This window comes from Ambystoma mexicanum, chromosome 4p, assembly GCF_040938575.1.
Source record: "Ambystoma mexicanum isolate Mex_15411 chromosome 4p, UKY_AmexF1_1, whole genome shotgun sequence".
NCBI lineage: Eukaryota > Metazoa > Chordata > Amphibia > Caudata > Ambystomatidae > Ambystoma > Ambystoma mexicanum.
In genome coordinates, this window is record NC_090927.1 from 102,785,074 (window position 1) to 102,805,979 (window position 20,906).

The window sequence follows — 20,906 nt, forward strand, 5'->3', positions numbered from 1 at the left end:
AGTCCGGGGTAGGCTGCGCCCGGAGGCATAGGGGGGCCGTGTCCGGGACCCGGTACTTCTTCTCGTACCGGTCTCTTCTAGCTGGCGTCGTGGAAGGGTTCTTGAGGAGGGAAAGACCCTCATCCCAAATGTCGTCCAACAGAGGCACTGCGAGGACCGTCTTCCTCTTGGCCTCGCGCCGCTGATAAAGGAAGCCTTCCTTTTTCTTCTCCTCGGGGCAGAGTTGAAAAAGCTCGGAAGCCCTGGAGATCATGGAATGGAAGGATCCGATCTCGTCGGGCGGAGAAGCCCTGGTGGGGGGCGACGACGGAAAATCCTCGTCGTATGCCTCGTCGTCCGTACCCGTCGCTGCCGTGTCAGTCCCCGTATCATCCCCTCGGGTGGACGGGGAGGAGGGCTGGACGGGGCGCGACGGTTGAAAAGGAGGTGGAGGATGGATCCTTCTTTTCTTGGCAGGGGGAACACCAGAAGGTCCCGGTTCTGGATCCCCCGACGGGAGAGGTTCCTCCGTCGGTAACGGTAGCCTCGTCCTTATCTCAGTGCATAAGGACTGTATGGCCAACAAAATGGCCGCCGAGTTGTCTCGCGGCGCTGGCAGAGGGGAATCCGACGGGCGAGCAGGGGCCCCGTCGGCATCCTCGACGATGTCGTCGTCGTCGCCTGCGTCGGCACCCATTCCGACGGGCTGGTCTTGTTCCACGCCTAGGCCGTGGCTTAAGACCTCGACCAGCTCTTCTTCTGAGGCTGAGGCCGAATCTACGACGACGCCCTGCCCCCCCTTCTTCTCCACGGCGGTTTTCACGGGGGTCCTATCGATGGGCATAAAAGAAGACTCCCTCCGAGGAGGCAGGGAGATTCTGGGCCCTGAGGTCGCCACCACTGGAGTAGCCTCCACAGGCTGGGCCAGGGCCGCCGCGACCGTTTCGATAGAGGGCTTGGTCGGATGGATCAAGGCCTTCACCACCCTAGGTGCGCTCACCGCCTTGTCCTTGAGGGAGGGGGCACTGCCACGCTCCTCCTCTGCCTTCGAGCTCGACCGGGGCCTCTCCAGGAGCTTCGCCGGGTGCTCGGCCTTCCTCTTACCCGACCCAGAGCGTTGGCTCGTGGTTGATGGTGCCGGGGAGGGTGCGCCCTGCCTGGCGCCCGTAGAGCCCGACCGTTCGGCGCTCCCGGTGCCAGCGGACTCGCGGTGCTTGGCCTTATGTTGGGCCCCCGTCGCCGGGGCGCCCTCAAAGGTCTTAGAAGACCGCTCGGATTTCTTCTTCTTCTCGCCAGACGGGCTCTTACCCTGCAGCCAGTTGGCGAGACGTTGATGACGGTCCTTCATGGTCCGTTCCGACATGTCGCCGCAAAACGCACAGTCCTTCTCCACGTGCGTTTTGTCCTCATGAAGGCAGTAAAGGCAGAAAGAGTGTTCGTCCTCCTTAAAGACGTTCTGCAGCTGGCATCCAGGGCAGACCCTGAACAGCTTTCCGGGCGTCGAGCTTCCCTTCTCCTGGGCCATCTCCGAGACCGGGCCTGAGAAGCTTCTGGAGTCCTCCGAAGCGTAGCTCGACGAAATCTTCACCCTTGAGGGGCACAGATGAATCCGACACGGGTCCCCGTAGATCGGATGTAGTATCGGTGGAGCTTGAGGCTCTTTGACCGAAGAATCGAAGTTTTTGTGAAAAAAGCGCGAAAAAATAGCACTAACGCTCGAGAGCAATAGCACGAGGATCCCAACACATGAACGTGCGGTAAAAATCTGAAGATGGCTGCCAGAGGCGGTGCTTAGGTAGAGGGCAGTCATTGGCTGTGGTCAGTATGACGCAGAGACCAGTGATTGGTTATTGCTACGAAAGACAGATCAGAAACGAAACTGATACTGGTTTTTTCTTTACCGAGGATTCCCAGCCTGACGACGGGGAATATTCATGAGCATGTGAATCCATGCCAGACCCCATGCTGGAGAAATATAAACACATAATTAAATGGGCGCTTTGGGTTGCTCACTTTAACCATCATGCATATGAAAGGCTCTGCCACTGATAAGAAATGTTTGCTGGTGCAGATCCAAGAAACTTTTGCACTCTAGTGCCAGCTAGTGGAGGAAAGTATGCTTTTAATGAAAATAAAGCATAAACGGTACGCAGAAGAAAATTAAATGCTCCGTAATGGCTATAATTATATGCGTAAAATGGCCCTATACGCAGCTTATCTGGAGGGCTGGTGGGAAGAGAGGACGCAGAGGTAGGAGTAAGCAAGGACAGCGGTATAGAACCGTCACTGGGCTTGTAGGTTACAAACAATGGCCAAAGCTACACCCATTCAAGTTAAATGAGGTCCCAGTAGTTAAGGAATGTAAAGTGGGAAATCAGGTAGTAACGGTGCATACAGAAACTGCTTCAAATGAGTTTGTAACAGGTAGAGCCAAGAGTACCAGCCGAGAACTGAAGTACAGGGAATCCACGAAGGAAGGAACTAACCAATGCAGAATAAAGTCTCATCTAGCAACCTGTAAGTGGACAGGGAAGCAGACAGGGGCTTTAGAAATGGGCCTTTGAAACAAGGGCCGGTTCTCACCTCCCGAACCACCCAATGGAACTAAGTAGCCAATGTTCAGTAGACGGGGACAGGCACCAAAGTAAACAAAGAGGATGCCATTTTGGAGCGAGTCAATGGGCGCTGCAGAACTGTGGCAAATGAATTAAGTCCGGCAGACTAAGCAGCACAGATATTAATGCGGACCAAAAAACATGTGCTTTCTGCACAACGTGCTCATCTCAGGAAAGTGAGTGCCCCATCGGAATGCTTTCCTCCATTTTTGCTTTACTTTTAAAATTATTTTCTTCAATTCCAATAATAGCCCAAAATAAACATTACACTTATCATACAGACAAGGACCCTGTGCAGTGAGTGCCACAAGGCTCACCTCAAGTGTAAATGGGACTGCTGCAGGATTCAGACGAAATGGAATTTCAGAGTCGGCCAATCAAACTGAAATAAACACGCTCTCCAGCGCAGCGTCAGAAAGGCCTTCCCAGCTTGCCCTTCATCTTTCAAACTGTGATCAACTGACCGTGCACAATCTGCAAGCGCAGCGTAATGAAGAGCTTGCACAACAGCTGCTATGAGAGGCACGAATTGCATCCAGACACTCAGGAAGCCAATAGAGGTATAATTGTATAAACGCTGTCCCAGGCGAACTTCAGGGGCAGATGATCCGGAAGTGGATGCACACTATGCGCACAAGGCAAGTCAGCAAGAAGAAAAGTAAACTAAATCAAACCAGCTCACTATCAGGTTAAATGTGAACAGAGCACAGTCTGCAGTGAAATGCAGTAGGAATGGAAAAATGAGCTCCTTTGAAGGAAATTCCTAGGAGCACATGCACTTCTGGTTGACACTGGTCAGAAACAGAGGCACTTGCGGGGTACCCCAAAGGGTAAAGATCTCCTGAAAGGACTTCATTAGCTAGTTTCCCCTTATGGGAGACTGCTCTGCCTGCTCAGGGTGTCCAACACTTCTCTGCAGCTATATTAATTGCTTGTAGCGAGATTCCTTCTTGAATTGCCCATGAACCACAGCTGCATTGCTCCTCTGCATAGTGGTAGTGACCCTACGCCTCCTCACTTGTGGAGGTAGTACATGGTCACTGTGTTATCTGTCATTATCAGGACATTAGTTCCCTGTACAGGGGACAAAAAGGCCTTCAGCACTAGCCTGATTGCTCTCAGCTCCAAAAGGTTGATATTTAGTTTTGACTCAGACCAACGACCGCTGATGGTCAAATGATTGGTATGGCCTCTCCACCCTGTGAGCTAGTAATCTGTTACTACAGTTCTCTCCAGCCATGATTTCCAAAACAGGTACTCCCTTCAGAATCTTATCCTTGCAGGCCCACCACAGGAGATCTTGTGCGACACTGTCGGAAACTTGGAGATCTGTCATCCTGCCTGCGAATTGAGACCATCCTGCCCTGATAGGACACTGTAGAGATCTCATTCTCAGGAGAGCCTCTGGCACCAGAGAAATGCAGGTTACCATGAGTCCGAGCAACCTAAGAAAGTGGAAGCCTGGGAGACGCTGGGCACTTTGGTATCTGGTGACCATCTGCAGAATGCCTTGAGCCATCACTTCTGGGAGAAGCCTTGCCACCAGTACTGCTGCAATAAACTGGAGTCTGAGATGTTATGTTGGACTTCTTGTAAGTGAGGGAGAAGCTCAGACTGGAGAGTGGCAGGTGAGGCTGAGATGCTCCAGGGTTTGTTCGGGAGAACAGGCCCTGATCAGCCAATCAGGTAGTGGTAGACATGAAACCCCTCTACTGAAACTCGCTGCCACCACCGCCATCAGCTTGATGAAAACCCTCTGGCAGAGGTTAGTCCAAATACAATGAGAACCACCAACGGCAAACCTCAGGTACTTCCTGTGCTTTTGAGAGGCTTGGCACATGAAAGTAAGCATCCTGAACGTTCAATGACACCATCCAATCCTGGCGCTGGAGGGCCTGGAGGGCCTGAAGGATCTGAGGAAGTTTGACCATCTTGAACTTGACCTTACTCAGGAACTTCGTCGAGTATCTCAATTCCAAGATGGGTTCCAGTCCTCCGTCCCTTTTTTGGGTATTAAGAAATAGGGAGAGTACCATCATTTGTTCATAGCCATTACAGGTACTGGTTCTACAGCACCTTTTCCTAGCAGGGAAAACATTTCCTGCAAAAAGAAGGGATCCGGAACATTTAACTAATGGTTGCCCAGTTGGAGGACCCTGTGGTCCCTTTATAAAGGAAAGGCTGTAACCTTGGGCTATTGTTTCCAGTGCCCATGCATCAGATGTAATATCCTGCCATTCTTTCAAATGGCGTGATAGTCTGCCTCCCACCAGGGTGTTGGGAGGCGGCAAGACCTCAGTGGTTTACAGGCGGCTGAAGGTAGAGCAGACGCTGCTTGGGAGGGTTTAGACATCTCCATCATCCACCACGATGGAATGCTTCAACTAGCCTGTCCTCTCACTCTACAACCGAGGTATAGTAGGAAAAACACCCAGCCCATACCGCCCCTTCCCCCCACCCACCAAAATGATCCATTGGGGTGAAAAGGCTGGGGCTGTCTAACTGCAGTACTTAAAGATTTAGCAGCCGGTGGTCTACAGCTTCAAGGGTCTCAGCAGCTTCATTTCCAAATAGATGGGAGCAAAGGGCATGTTGACGAATAAATCCGATGAAAAAGCAAGACTTACTCAACCATGCAAATCTGCGTATGAGTGCTTGCTGCCATGGCCCTGCCGACATGGTCAGCAGTATCCAAACCTGATTGCAGAGACTTGCATGCAGCCTCTGCCATCCCTCAATAGATTCAAGAGGCAGTCTCTTTCCACACCCTCAGGGACGTGATCAGCCGCCAACACTAGGCAGTCCCCACAGGGCATGTAAACTTTGCCAGGGCACAAGTTGAATTGACAGCCATTAAAGCCCTGCTGCTAGGAGAAAATGGGTTTGGACCAAGAATCAATCCTTTTGTCATCCCCATCAGGCAGTATGGTTGGATACGCAGGTTTCTCCCATTCATGCACAGCCTAGGCTGTCAATCACACAGTAGGGTGGCTGCCCTGAAAGGACAGCCAGCCAATCAGCACTGTTTGCATTCAGGCATTCCTAGAGACAAAGGACAAGGTTCAGGAACATCCCTCCAATCCTGCCTTTCCAAACACTGGAGCCAGAGGCGGGCTTCAGGGAAAAGCCTGCCAAAGACAAACCGAACAGAAGGCTGAAACCTGGCTCAACGCACAGAGTAAAACCCAAGAAAGACACAAACAGAAAATGGCGAAAAAAAGACTGCCCATGTTGACAAAATGGTTACCCCGTGGGTGCTGTACTGCAGCTGAGGAATCAGCCTGCGGTAAAAAAGCACAATGGTAGGAAAATTAAACCACTGCCACCAGCCATTTAAAGTAGTGAGGGCGACATACACAATGTTACATGAGGATGTAGCATAAGAAGCTACTAGGTAACTCCCCAGCACTCCACATACGATGCTGTTTGCTGGACCTACAACGATAAAAAAGTAAAGTCAATGTCACTTTTCTTGGGAACAGTAGTTCACACAAGAAAAGGTATTTAAACCTTATAATCCAAAGGTTTTCTCTGCGACACTGCACTGAAGTTGCAGTGCGTCACTATACAAAAAGCAGATGCCTATGGAGTTTGTCAGATTACAAAAACAGTGAAGACAATTCAAATCAGGTCAAAACGAGTGAGAAAAAGGTCACTTGGTCCAGGGTTCAAATTTAAAAGTCTTAAAGTCCAGCAAACTAGCTGGGGTTCTAAGGTTGAAGGGAATTCACACAGACAAGAACATTCTCATTAACAGTTTGCCTGGAGGAAGAAACCGCAGCCTAAACTAGTAGACTCTCGGGGATTTGACAAATTGAAATTTAGCCAGGATCGCCATTCTGTTCAATTACTATTTATGGTGGGATTTGATTCTGGTGCTTCCCAGTTTGTTGCAACTCTTCTGCAGTGCCACATGGAAGGGTAAGATAGGGTCCTTCTGTGGCCCCTTGTCCAGGACGGTGAAGTCATGTTCAAATACAGGGGCTGGTCTACTCCATCCCAGGAAATTACTACCCTGGGCTTAAGTGATCTGCAAGATGCATCTGCATGTTCGGCAGGATCTGGCTCTCCGAAATCTAGTTCTGGTGAGCTTGTCGACTCCACTGGCTGAGTCATAAAGTTGTTTGACTCCAGTCTTTTAACATTCAGGTGTAGCAGCATCTTTCAGGACATTAATGGGATCCTATTGGAGCCCACCTGGAGGTGTCTCATCAGGAGATTCATATGCCTCATAAATGGAAGACTGAGTTGAAAACATCCTTTGAGTAAAGGTTTAAAATACCTTTTCTAAACTCCCCCACTCCCCCCAAAGGTAGAACAGACAGTGTTGATGGTTTGTCGATGAACTTATTTTTAGATTTATACTTCAAGGGACTTTGCCCTCGACTCAATTTCTTCGAAGATTTCTCATTGAGTGCTCGAAGACTCAGTCTCAGGCTTACCCGGGGACATGGGTTTTAGCCTTTGCTTCATACTTTTCAGCGACCGTAGCATGGCCAATCTCCTTGTGCTTTGAAGGTATCATAGCCTGATCGAAGTTATTTAACTTTCTCTTAAAGAGTTACCACTCTTTAGATTTGGTCAGTAAGACTACCCTTTCTGACTAAGAAGACAAGGAAGAAGGTGATCTGTGTCCTTTGATTTTTTTTTTGGAAGGCATAGAATGTCTGCTCCTTGTTGTGAGGAGAGGAATCGACTCGTGGGAGGTTGTCAATTTAGGAGGGGATGCGGATTTGGGGACAATCCCTACCACGGCTAATTTAGCCTTGCGCTCTTTCAAGGCCTTACCAGTCATCGATTTGACAGGATCGACAGTTGCCAGTTACGTGTTCAATGCCCAGCCACCAGAGGCAAACTTTAAGTGGGTCGGTGATGGACATCTTGGTGCTGCATCGCATACACTTCTTGAAGCCAGTCTTCAGAGCATAAGACGAAGCCATATCGACAGGTTTTCGAAGAAAACTGAAGCGCACCGTTAATCACTAAGCACTCACTATTGCATAAAAACAGAACTGAGGCCAAAGAGCGTGGCGCGTAATACATTTACTAGACGGTCTGCAGAGATGAAAATCAGCGAGGCAAAGGTCACGACGCACATTGCCCTCTGCAGACTAGTGAAAAACCTCTGAAGCAGCTAAAGCTGGAAATGAAGAGATCAAAGATGAGGAATAAGTGGGAGAATATAAACATCTGATCGACAGATAGTGTAAGCAACTACGCTGTTGCCTCCCATACAAAATTTAACTACTCGTCTGTCAGCATGGATCTGTTATAACAGGTGTTTCTGCATGCCGCCATTGGTGTTTGAAATAATGAGATTAACTTTGTAAACTGTGCACCATAAATGGTGCAGGTCAGGAGTGATTAATGGTACACTAGGAATACATTCAAATAATGGCCATTTGCTCACCTTCTGCAGTTTGCCCTCTTTGTAGGCCTTCTGTTCTTTAATGATTTCAGGTAGATACTTGGCACAATAAAGAGCAACCTCCTCCCCTGGGAAGGGAAAACAAAGAAAGAAAAAAACATGTCAACGTATACAAAGCAGCCAACAATACCCTACCCCACCCAAACCATAGAACCAGAAACTAAGCAAAGCAGGAGTTTGGAAAGTTATCAGAACAAGTGGCCATATAAAAGTAGCCCACAACCTCAGTCTCTTAATAGCAACTTCTAATCTAAGCAACGCAAATCTGTAGATGCATAGAAACTCATGCCAACAGTTGGTGGCTGGTTTGGGGGAAAGAAGTGCACATATGGCTTGTGTTTAACGTGCAGCAGTAGAAATGTCATCACAATGCTCAAATACACATACCACTGATAGTTAAACCCACAACAGCATCAGGCAAAAACACAGGGAACATTTTTACTAAGCTGGACCTAATCCTCTAGCGACTCCGCAAAGGGGAATTTCTAATAGGAATTACAATACATTTTTCCAACGCAGGATCACACTGTAGCCTGCGCAATTAATATTTTCTACGACTACTTCAGCAGGCAGGGAGCAATTGGGATTCCTTTTCCAATCCCATTCATAAAAAAGGTAATCCTGAGCTTTCAATAGGATAGTGAAGCTATGCTGTGAAAGTTAACTGGTGTCGAGAACTACTGTTAACAAGGGGGGGGGGGGGGTCTATTCTCTAGAGAGGAATCCTCAAGTATAAAGGCTATCTGGGACAGTCAAATTAAAACATTGATAGTGAAGCGTCTGAATACCCAGCCAGCGCAGAATTTGATGGATGCAAGCTTGACTGTCGTTAATGAAACTCTGGCAGGAGGCCCTTTTTCATGACTGGTTAAATCCATTCTTCCTCCGTCTATATCCAAGGCACGATTATGTGCCCCTGGGAGACAAAGCAGGCCAGCATAAACCTTTCTAAATGTTCTTGCCTCTACTCTACGACCTTTCCAAATTATCCGGAACAGGACTGAGACTTGTCCTTGACCTCAAACACAGGGATCTCATCTCCCCAGCTCTGAAATCCCTTCTCTGGCTCCCCGTGGCTGCAATGATCAACGTCAAGACCCTCTGCATCATCCACAAGGCTTTCTGGGACCTGGGACCACTCTACCTCCAACATTCTCTTCCAAAACATCTTCCTTCGAGCTCTCCGCTCATCCACCTCAACTCTGAGGGGCAGACAATTCTCCAAGCAGGAAGTTGGGTGAAGATCCAGAGGAGGCCCCAGCCGAGGAGATGGAACAGCCTCCCTGCGCCTCTAAAGCTTGAGCAGAACCATCTCCTGTTGCGGAAGCAACTCAACCCCTTCCTTTTCGCTTCCGCTTTCCCTATTCCTCTCCCTTGGTGATGCACCAGACTGCTCCGCGCACTGTTCATTGAACTCTGGTACATGCTCCTGCATGCCCAGTTGCCCTTCCTAAGGGTTCCCCAGCACTTAACGGTCTATTCGCAAACCTACAGTTCCTTCCCTCTGCACTACGAGCCACCCACTGGCTGCACATTAATAAACTGCGCTCCTCCCCTCTTATCACACTCCCCTCCCCCTGGCACTTCTCCCCACTTAAGCGATCTGAATGACAAGGTCTATTCAGAAACATTTTATCCTCCTTTTGCCTTGTCGTGCTTAGAAACAAGTGTATAGGTGCGTTATAAATGCCACATCCTACACCAAGTACCAGGTTTTGTCCTGGGGTGTTCCCATCTAGCTGATTGCAGTGCTGTTTTTTGTATTCTCCTATATGTGTAATACCTCCAAGGTGGGGAGGGGGGCACAAGCAGGATGGATTGGCCCAGGGAATCAGTTGGAGGGCCAAGGAAGGCAGGGAGAGGGGATAACTGTAGGACTGAAAGTTGTGGTTTGTTCAGGCCAGAGGAGTTGGCTGACCAAGAGACCAGAAGGAAGACTTTTGTGGAGTCAAATTACAGAAAAGGAGTAGTGTTGGTTGGTGAAACAAATGTTGTGAAGCAAAGTATGGGTTGGAGCAGGGGTAGGCAGAGGGGATAGGAGAGTAACCCCGGATGTATTTTTGTTAAATACATACCTCCATGACCATCGTAGACTGAGAACATGGCAGTCTCTGTGTCCAATTCTGGAATGCAGTTATGGGCATCCTGCAATACAGAAACACAATTAGAAAAGTGTCTTAAACAAAAAAAATTTGGGATAATAGACTTAGAAAACAACTATCCCGAGCCATCAAGAAATAGGCAAGATGTTCAGAGTTTTATGCAGAAGCTCCACTTTTGTAGTTCAGTCACAATAGTCTGCCATCACGGACAGACCAGCACAGTGATCAACCGTCACATATCTCAGATTTAAAACGCAACTTAAGACAGTATCACATGATTTGGGCAGTGGAGTGGAACAACCCAGCAGTCCAACCTCTAGCTGACAGCAGGAAAGGTCAATATAACAGCCCACTGCATGCTTCCCATATTCCCCCAAAATATACAGGAAATTTGGCAAATTCACAAGCAAGGCTGCAGGTCCACTCCCCTCCCAACGACAGGCAAGGTAGCCCCATGTATAGAGAAGGCCGGGTTGCTGGACACAAAGGCATAACATCCTTAGCATGGGTGAAGCAATCATTTAGATGCATTCCTGAGGCTCGAAGACTTGTGGCAGAACCGAGCAGGTATAAACAAGGGCTCCAGTAAGCAGGTTAATAACTTATGTGGAATGGATGCAGTGTAACATCATGTAAATGTGTTGCTCTGGCCTTGGGGAAGAAATATTGTCATTAAATGGGATTTAAGCCTACAATCTAATCTGGCAGAGGAGTACGATCTTTATGCAAGATCTTTGTTCAAGGGGTAAAATGTCCAATCTCCTTTTAGGTACAGAGGCTGTGGATAGTCAGAACTTTGGCAGTGAAGACGGACACACCAACATTTGTTTTTCAGGCCCTGCTTATAATCAAAACAATGCATAATCAAAGTTTAGAATTCATTACATACAGAAGCCTTGCTGAAGAATTCCTTAAGTACTCAGGATATGGAGATGTACTCTTGGTTAAGGCGTAACCGTCATCTAAACTGAAAATAAAGTCTTACATTTTATTAAGAACCATTTCAAATAATCCAATGTTTGATCTTTTTCCTAGTGTACTTTGTGAAATGTTGCAAAGATTCTCTTTTACACCCTTTCTCCTCCATAGATTCCAACCTGTCCAGACTTGCGTTAGGGAAGCCTTCAGCTGCACTTACTTTCCCCTTTTGCTCATTGATATAAAAGTGTTTAGTCTTTCAGACTGTCAGTACTGAGAAACTGTCTTTTGGAATGCCAGTATTTTGTATATTGCACACAGCACCTTACTGTACAACTGAATTATTGCATGCCATTGTTACATGTGCCCAGGACAAGCTGGTGACCGCGGTAACATTTTTACAGTTTATTTGTACTCGTGCACTCACATTTAATTCGAACGACTAGGAATTATGCAGCCTTGCGGGCTAGTGAGTGAAAAACAAAAGGGTCTTTCCCTACCTATTTCCTTGGGAAATTTCACGCAGGTGCCCAGGGGTGGGCCATTGCTTTGGGATCTCAACCCTGGGGCTGGGCAAGCCAGGGAGGATCTGGGCAGAGGGTCCTCTGGCATTGGGAATGGAGGGCCCAACGGCGAGACATGGTATCCCGTGTTCTAGTCCCGATCTATCCTACCCTCTGTTGTAGGGGATTCTGCATGTCCTGCCCTACACCAACACCTCCCAACAAATATTCACCTCCGGAGGATAGAGGCTAAAAACCCAGGATAACAAATAACTTCTAATTACGACACCAATGTACCCTCCTGTCCCTCAAATAGTATAGCCTACAGTGAGACCCCTATCCTTTCCCATTAACCCCATCCTCTGAGGGTGCCAGGGTAAAAGAATTTAACCCAACGATTTATCATTATCCCGATAAGATGAGGACCCGAATACTCATAGCGCAACATTGAAAAGGGAGAGAGAGAAAGTTAACAGCAATACCTCTTTGCTACCATAAGAACACCGGTGGACCAGACACATGGTATCCTCCTCACTGTTTACACCGTCCTGGAGCTCAATACCTAACCTGAGGCGCTATTGCTGCGGTCCAAACGTGTGTGGGTTGAACCCACATCCTGATTATCTAGACTACCCACATCATTTATCAACCTACTATACGTGGGAGGCTACAATCCGCTCAGCAGCAGTCTTGGTCGACCCTACTGGTCATAACTGTCTCCACTGTCTATCCTGGTGACCCTGCTCAGTTTTGGAAAATAGACCTGCACATACTAAGACCATCTCCTGGTATCCTGGACATGGGACCATGCCTTCTCACCCTGGGTTGCAAAGTAGCTGCTTAATCACCTCCGGTTGCGGTGGACCACCGTTGCCGCACCTCCACATCAGACTCACCTAGCCTTTCAACGCTCCGAGACACGTGACCCTGTGCCTTATCACTCAACTGAGGAATAAATTGGGCATCCTTCCCATCCATCACTATTTGCTGGGTTGATCTTCCTGGTCCGGATCAGTCACTGCGGATCCCTTGGGTGCTGTACTTTCCACATGGTTTGGCAGGATCATGACCAAAGGAGCTAACAAAAATCAAAGCTCCATCATCAGCATGTATGCCAAAGCGACGCTGAAACCGAGTGACCTATTGGAGCCGAGGCACCCATGTCAGAACCCCCCTGCCCCCACGAGGCTACAATCGCAAAAAATGATGGAATACATGCGGTAGGGATTCACTGCTCTTAATTCAAAACTGGATGAAGTGAAGCCATATGCTCAATCAAAACCCATATGGAGAAAACTGACTCGGGTAACGGAGGTGGAGACTAGGGTTGGGGTGGCTGAAGAGGATTTGGTCGACCTTCAGGCTGAAATGACCACCTTGTCCAAGCAGGTTCTTGATGCCAGCAAGAAGAATAAGGACCTGGAATAGCGCTCCAGACGCAATAACCTACGTATCATCGGGGTCGCAGAGGATAAGATCGATGGCCCCATGGAAGACTACGTCGAGCGCATCCTACTTAGACTCCACAAAACTTTTCACGTAGTTCGCAACAGAGAGCCCACTGATACACAACAGCCAAGCCCAGGCCAGGTGCCCCTCCCCGCTACATGATAGCAAGAGTGCTTAACTACCAGGATAATGAGTGTTGAGACAAAGGCGCTCTTCCTTGGCTCCTCCAAAATTCCCTTTACCCAGACTTCTCTGTGGCTATTCAACCAGAGCGGTAAACCTGTCTGGCCACCAAGAAAAGGCTGCGAGACCCGGGTATCAAATACTCACTTTACCCTGATACACTCAGGAATGAACACTTGAATTGCGTCTTCACCATCCCTGAGGAGGCCTCCAAATTCATCAATGAACATTTTCCGGGTTAACCAAAATAGGACTACCACTGCAGACATTTTGGTTTGTCCTTTGAAGTGCGGAGCTAGGCCTGGATGACTGGGGCATCTGCAGACCACTAGTCTTATTAGATCAACTGACATCCAGTTCTGGCTCACAGGTTTTGCTCCTTCGCTTCGTATGTATCGTACTTACATTGTGCACCATAGAATGCCTAGGTAATACCCCACTTCGAAAGTAGCTCATGGCCGACAGATGGCACCCCCAGGCGATGCTACCGCTGTTCGAGGTCAAGTTAAAGGTTTTTTGGGGTATCACCTCTGAGTGGGGAGGGACATCTAGTTGGAAAAAAATGCTTCACCCCCGACTGGGATCCAGAGCACCTTAATGTATCCAGATTGGCACCATCAGATCAAAGCCCCTGTGCACCTGGTCTGGACCCTGCAGTTCATTTTATGGTTTTGGCAATTGCCTATTGTTGCTGGTTTACCATCTTAATGGCGGAAGATTGTATGCATGAGCTGTTATGTCAGAGGGCTGGGTAATCACACAAAAACGCATAAAATGCACTTCTATATTGAACGCCACAAAGTTTTACTACTTTTCGTGCAATAATCGCATGCCCTTTCCAGCGGCTGAGAGGTTCGCGAGATCATGGGGCTCCAACTATATTATATCGACTATTACACCCAGAACTGCTGAGTCATGATCTTAAATTTCATCATAAAGTGACTCATGTAGACCCCCTAGGTCACTATGTATTACTATTTGGGGCCCTGCTGGGTAGGGAGGTCATACTACTTAACATATGGCCCCAATATCGATGATCCTGACTATATACACACACACACACACACACACACGCACCTCTCCTCCCCGCTATCTGGGTCCCCATCCTCTGGCGCAGTGATTTTAACACTATTCTATACGGAAACTGCTCTCCTGAACATCCGTGAGGACCTGCTCCTGAACCTCGATTCCAACATTCCATGTGTTCTCATTCTGCTCGATCTCTCCTCTGCCTTTGACACTGTCAACCATGCCATCCTGCTCAACCGTCTCCGTGATAACCTGGGTATCACTGGTCAGGCTCTGGCATGGCTGACCTCTTTCCTTTCCGGTCGACCCTCCCAGGTCCAAATGGGCTCCTTCCTCTCTGACATCTTTTTCTCCACCTGTGGTGTCCCCCAGGGATCCAACCTCTCTCCCTGGCTTTTCAACCAGTATCTGGCACTCCTTGCCCACCGCATCGCCGCTCTCTGCCCCCACTTCCAGTGCTATGCGGACGATACCCAGCTCATTTTCAGGCTACCCTCGGCCTCCTCCTCTCCTTCCCTCATCTCCGACTGTCTGTCTGCTATCCAGGAATGGTGTGCCGCCAATGACCTCTGCCTTAACGCCAGTAAGACTGAGATTCTACTCATCGGCACACCCACTCCCTCCTTCCCTGCAGCTCTCTGGCCGGCCTCCCTTGGCCCCCTTCCTGCCCCTACCTGCAAGGCTAAAAACCTCGGGGTCATCTTCGACTCCACACTCTCCTTCTCTCCTCATATATCTGACGTCTCTAAGAAGTCACACTACCAGTTGCACCTCCTCAGAGGTATTCTTCCCTTCCTCTCCTTCCCCCAGAAGCTCACTGTCTCCCGAGCCCTGGTTCTCTCAAGGCTGGACTACTGTAACAGCCTCTATCTTAATCTGCCTGCCTCCACTCTCCGCCCTCTGCAACTTATCCAGAACAGAACTGCGAGACTTGTCCTTGGCCTCAAGCCCAGGGACCGTATCTCTCCAGGACTGAAATCTCTTCACTGGCTCCCAGTGGCTGCGAGGATTAAGTTCAAAACCCTCTGCATTGTCCACAAGGCCTTCTGGGGCTTGGGGCCTAAATACCTTCAACTCTCTCTTCCTAAATATCTTCCTTCACGAGCCCTTCGCTCATCCGTCTCCAACTCCCTCATGGTCAGCCGCTTCTCTAAGCAACAAGCTGGGGGTAGATCTCTCTCCGCAGCAGGGTCCTCCCTCTGGAACAGCCTTCCTGCCTCCCTGAAACTCGAGGAGAACCATCTCCGGTTCCGGAAGCACCTCAAAACCTTCCTCTTCGCTTCTGCCTTCTCTCTCCCTCTCCCCTGCTAAACCTGCTTAACTCCCCACTGAATTCTGCACTAAACCTGCATCTGGGCCACTCTCAGTGACCTCGGTCCAGGGCCCAGCCACTCTCCACTTGCACTGCCTCCCTGGCTCCCCCTGCACTGTGGGACTGTCACTGTATCCCTACAGCCCCCTTCCCAGCACTTGCTCTGCACTTACCTCGCACTTGCCACCAGCTGGCCCTTTTATTTATTATTTATTATTTATTATTTTATTACGCTACTTACCTTGTACTGCACTTCCCCCCCACCTCCTCCCCCTGCACTTTCTCCTTTTCCCCTTACCTCTGCACTTGCGCGATCTGAATGACACCTGGCCTAGTAGGATCGTTTGTCTGTCTTCCCCTTGTTTCCCTCCCTCCCTGCCTCGTCGCGCCTTGAAACACTTGTGTATAGGCGCGTTACAAATACCATATCATATCATATACGTGGATCTGGATAGATCCAGACCCCACAGACTCCCCAAGGCAGCCAGAACCATCATGGAGGTGTAGACCCAGTTAGAAGGGACTGATGCAGGGAGTTTGATCCATCCTGGTTCCTGAATTTACTCCTCGGTACACGATTCACACTGATGCATTGACAGATGGCTCATTTCAGATCCACGAGTCAGAACCATTACCCAAATGTCTATTCTTCCCAGAACATTCTCAGGCCACTCCCTGATGACAGTCTGAGGTGGAGTGCAGACAATCCAGGGGCTTGCTCATGGAGGTTGAAACCACATTCTTTACTAGACATTGCTTTTGAAACAGAACTGGGTACCACCATTGACGACTTTCATACTAAACACTGGGTCTGTCAAATCACAAGCCACCCTCTGGGAGACATTCAAAATTTACATCAGGGGTATTGCAATTTCCAAAGAGGTGGGGATTCTTAGAGTAATCAGGAGGAACATTGCAGAGAGTGAATCCTGACTCACCCTCCTCAAGGTCCAGTATGCTTCCTCAGCGTGAACCAAAGTTCCTAAGTGACTCCTGCCCCCCCCCCCCTCCCAGTCTGCTCGTAGACACTAGGAGAGTGAGCTCCCAGGTCGTGTCCTAGCTAGATTGATCTGCCAGGAGAATGGCGCTCCCCATATTCCAGCTATTGAGAGGGCCGATGGCACTCTGGCTCTGTCATTGCACGATAATGCGGCATTTCACCTTCTACGAAACGCTCTACTCCAACACGGACAAAGTCCCCCACAGCTGACAAGACATTCTTGGATAGCCTCCTGCTCTCCATCCTTTCCTCTTAGATCGCCCACCCCGTCTCCCCCCCCCCCTTCACCCGAGGCAATCATTTCAGTACTACTTAAACCAGGCAAACCTCCCAGAAAATTTGACTCGTTATCGCACCCTCTCCCTTATCAATTGTGACGTCAAAATCTACGCCTAGGTGTTAGCCCCGAGACTGGCTCCGTATAAGTCATTCATTATTCACCCGGATCCGACTGGTTTCATTCCGGGGCACAACTTCTCTTAATGTGTGGCGCCTGTTCATCATACTTGCCCAGATCAACCCGGGCACACAGGCTGTCACAACCACTCTCGATATATAGAAGGTATTCGACTGTTTCCTGGAGCCATCTATGGTAGGTCCTCGAAAAAACAACTTGGTCCCTGTTTTCCGTCGTGGGTTAAACTCTTGTACTCTTCTCCTGCTGCCAGGGTTCGCACCAGAGATCGGTGCTCGGCTCAATTCCATATCGCTGGAGGGAAGCCCCTTTCCACCGTTAATATTTGCCATACCCATTGAGCCCAGGATCCGCCAACAACATGCACATAGAGCAGAGGTCTTCAAACTGTGGGGCGTGGCCACATCCCAGGGGGGGCGCCAGAGCCCAGCATGAAATGTGTAAAAAAAAAATTTGATTGGAGGAAATGGGAAGGGGCATCTCACATGGTCAGACTGGACCATGAAACGGTCTTGGGCACCAATAAAAAAAAATGGCCAGCAGTTGCAAATGGTTATTCAGTCCTTTAGTCACACACTGTTTGACTAGTACCCCAAGGGGTCGTTTTTGTTCAAATGTAAACAAATTGCAGCTAGTAGTTTTGACTATGGTTGCTGAATAAATATTCTTTAAATATCACAGTGAAGTAACTCCTCAAACGCGTCCACATTGGGCAAAAAAGTGGCCCATTTTGACTGGCCTACACTAGCATTTTGCATTTTTTGGCATGCGTCATCGCCCTATTACCCTAAAGGCACGTCCAAGCCTGCCAGCTCATCCATAATGGGTGAGGGGGCATCCACCCACTGGCCACCTCACCCATTATCGAGAAGCCAGCCCAGTGAAACACCGTTTGCCTTTGACAGTTAATTTCCCCAGCCGCACATGATCACTGAGCCATGCAACGCTGGGGGGTTTTGCTTACCCAGCCTTGCATAGCTCATTGGAAATGCTGGCTGGGGCACTGCATGTATGTATGTGCAAGGGGGTGCTCCTGCACCTCCTCGCACATACGGGCAGAGCAACTGGGAGCAGGGCATTTTAGCAACCACATGCAGGCCCCTGCAGAAGGTACGTTTATGGTAATTTATTTTTTATTTAACCCCTTAACTGCCATGGGTATTTCTCCCCAGTGACAGGGCCTTTTTTGGCGATTTCAGTATGTGGCCATTCAATGGCTTGTAACTTTTTTGTTACAGGTGATATCTCGGCCAAATTTGGCTCCTTTTCCCCCCACATGTAGGCTGTTGTAACGCCACCTAGGAATCCTAGGTTGCTGTAGGGGGTGAGAGAAAATAACCAAAAAGGGGGAACATTTAGGAGTTTTTCAAAAAAGTAGCCTGTGGTTTTTTTTCCTTGTAAGAGCTAGGAACGAATGGTTTGCTGTGCTGAATTCCCCCCCCCCCCCCCCAATTTCCTGCCTTTCAAGAACAGATTGAGTGGAAACTGTTTTTTTTGATGTGGTGATCAACCGTTTTAAGAGAGGCAGGCGATTTTGGGCATTTTGCCAAATGGACATGCATGGACGGAATGGAAGAAAAGGGTAGGAAAGCCGATTTGGAGGACGGAAAGGCATATATTTCTGAAAAGGAGACAAAATCCCAAGTTTAGGAAGGGGCGATTTGCGTAGGTCAGGCAACAACTAGGTGGGGGGAAAAGCGGGAAAATGACCGAAAAAAAAAAGGTATGTGTTGGACATGGTTGGCTTGGTACGGCAATGGCTTCTATGAATTTTGAGAAAAGCAATTCTCCGCTACATTCCCGACTCTTGCAGTTAGGAGAGCACACATTTTTTGTAGTGTTTTTACAAAACAAGCAATACCACAAGCCAAACACTGAGCCATGGTACACAGGAGTTTTACGCTCACGGCCTGAACAGACGCACTTAGCATGTGTAAATCGGGAAAACCAATGTGGTGAGGAACGGCAAGCATACATTTTTTGAAAGAGCACAGACCGACCTTTTCAAGGGTAGGTGACTTGTGCAGGTTACAAAAGAGCATGGTGCCCAAAGCAGCGACTAAATGTAGGTCACATTTGGGAAATTAAAGGGTTGTGTGACAAAGGGCACCAGCAAATGGGTCAAAACGTTATGAAAACACCACATGGCCTACCGTCCCGCGTTCCCACAGGTGTCCCGATGAAAACGGTACCTCACATGTGTGGGTGCACCTACCTGGCCGCCAAGCGGAAAGCCTAAAACGCAAGTAACCCCAAGTCTGTTTTCAGACCGGAATTTCAGACGCTCTGCCGACTGGCACAGCATACAGATATAGGCCTCGGGTGTCCAAGCCACCAAGGAAAACAGGGAACCCATGCATTTCCGAAAAGAGGACACCCGTGGGAATCCGCAGAGGTCTGCCTTGAGCAAATCTCCGCTGTTTTTATTTGCCACAATCCCCGACAAAGTGTGATATTTGGTGGGGAAAAAAACACAATGTTCACTTTGTCTGGGGTTCTGGGTAATAAATTCTGGGCCGCTTCGGGCAAGTCAGACCGCTGTGCATTCCCACGGGTGTCCTCTTTTAGGAAATGCATGGGGTTCCCCGTTTTCCTTGCTGGCTTCGACAACCTAGGACCAAATCTGTAGGTTGCCAACATGAACAAATTGTGCTGTGGTGAAAAGCTAGGGGTTACCAGCGGGTTACCCTTTTCCTTTTGCGCCCCCGGTAGGTGCACACACACATGTGAGGTACCTTTTTCGTCAGGACACCTTTGTGAATATTTAAATGCATCTTCTCGTCATCCTCCAGTTTCCTTACCATGGTGTACATACTCCATTACCTCCCCCACTCTCAAACGAGTGCTGAGCAAACCAATGCTCTGCACTTGGCAAAAAAGAAAAATGACACACCTAATCTACTCCACCACTACTCACTAGCCATGACACTCCCAAGTGCATGCCAGTCCCCCCACCAACCCTAACTATGCTCACGCTGCTCTCAACTAGCAACCCCACCCACACCACAACTCTTAACCTATACAACCACGAACCAGTTCTCACGACCAGAATTCTTCCACCCACCACCCCAGACAAGATGGGGCTGTTGTGCTTTGGGTTACAGACTTCACGTGTCCTTATTAATGACACCTTCCTCTCCCCCCCCCCCCCCCCCATACCAACACATCCCTGAACAAACAGTCAACTACTAAGGACCATCCACATATCAAAAGGTGCCCTCATCAACGTCAGATCCTAGTGGCGCATCCGACTGAAATAGACTTATAGGCCCTGCCGTTTCACTAGCCATACCCGATAATCATGTAATCCTAAGAACAGATGGCTGATTCCAGAGGCTGAGGCATTGCTCTCATTGGAAAACCTTGCCATGAGAGTCACCCCCTCTCCTGTCATCACCTTGTGTAAATACCATTATCTAACACCTTAAACATACATCTAATATATAGACCTCGAAGACCTATTGGGTCACTTGAAGACCTTTCAGCAATTCTCTGAGAATAAGCTATCATCACAAATTCTCGTAGGAGAATTTAACTTTGGATTCAACAACCTTAATGATCACCATGCTCCAGCTATTTCCAATGTACTTACTGAATTGGGTTTACACAAAGAGTGAACCAAGATACTCATGAGTGTGAGAACCCTTGACTGGGTAGCAGACTACAACTGTAATACATCCATCACCTCTAACTCCCCAATCCTGGACTGATCACAACTTGATGATATTCACCCTGCCAGTGAATTCTGCCAAGGCAACTATGATCCTAGTCGGACCAACCATCCCTACGAGGAACTAAGGATCTCTGCAGATAAAATTATCCCCCTTATCCTGCCTACTCTAACTAAATGCAAAACTTAGAATCCTGATAATTTAGTAGATGTCTACAATGACACCATGACAAAAGCGCTAGATGCCATTGCTCCACTTCAGATGAGCTTTGCCCTTCCGCATCTAAACTCATGGTTCACCCC

At 48.7% G+C, this 20,906-nt stretch overlaps 1 protein-coding gene across 2 annotated transcripts in view; it reads right to left on the bottom strand.

The window, feature by feature from the left end:
* Positions 1-20,906, bottom strand: part of PPM1G (protein phosphatase, Mg2+/Mn2+ dependent 1G) — a 457,550-nt gene that overhangs the window by 392,559 nt on the left and 44,085 nt on the right. For both annotated transcript variants that reach the window (XM_069605461.1, XM_069605462.1), the window contains exons 2-3: positions 10,098-10,167; positions 8,005-8,090 (exon numbers count right to left, since the gene is read on the bottom strand). In XM_069605461.1, coding sequence (XP_069461562.1) covers positions 8,005-8,090; positions 10,098-10,167 — 156 coding nt within the window. The remainder of the gene's footprint in view (positions 1-8,004; positions 8,091-10,097; positions 10,168-20,906) is intronic.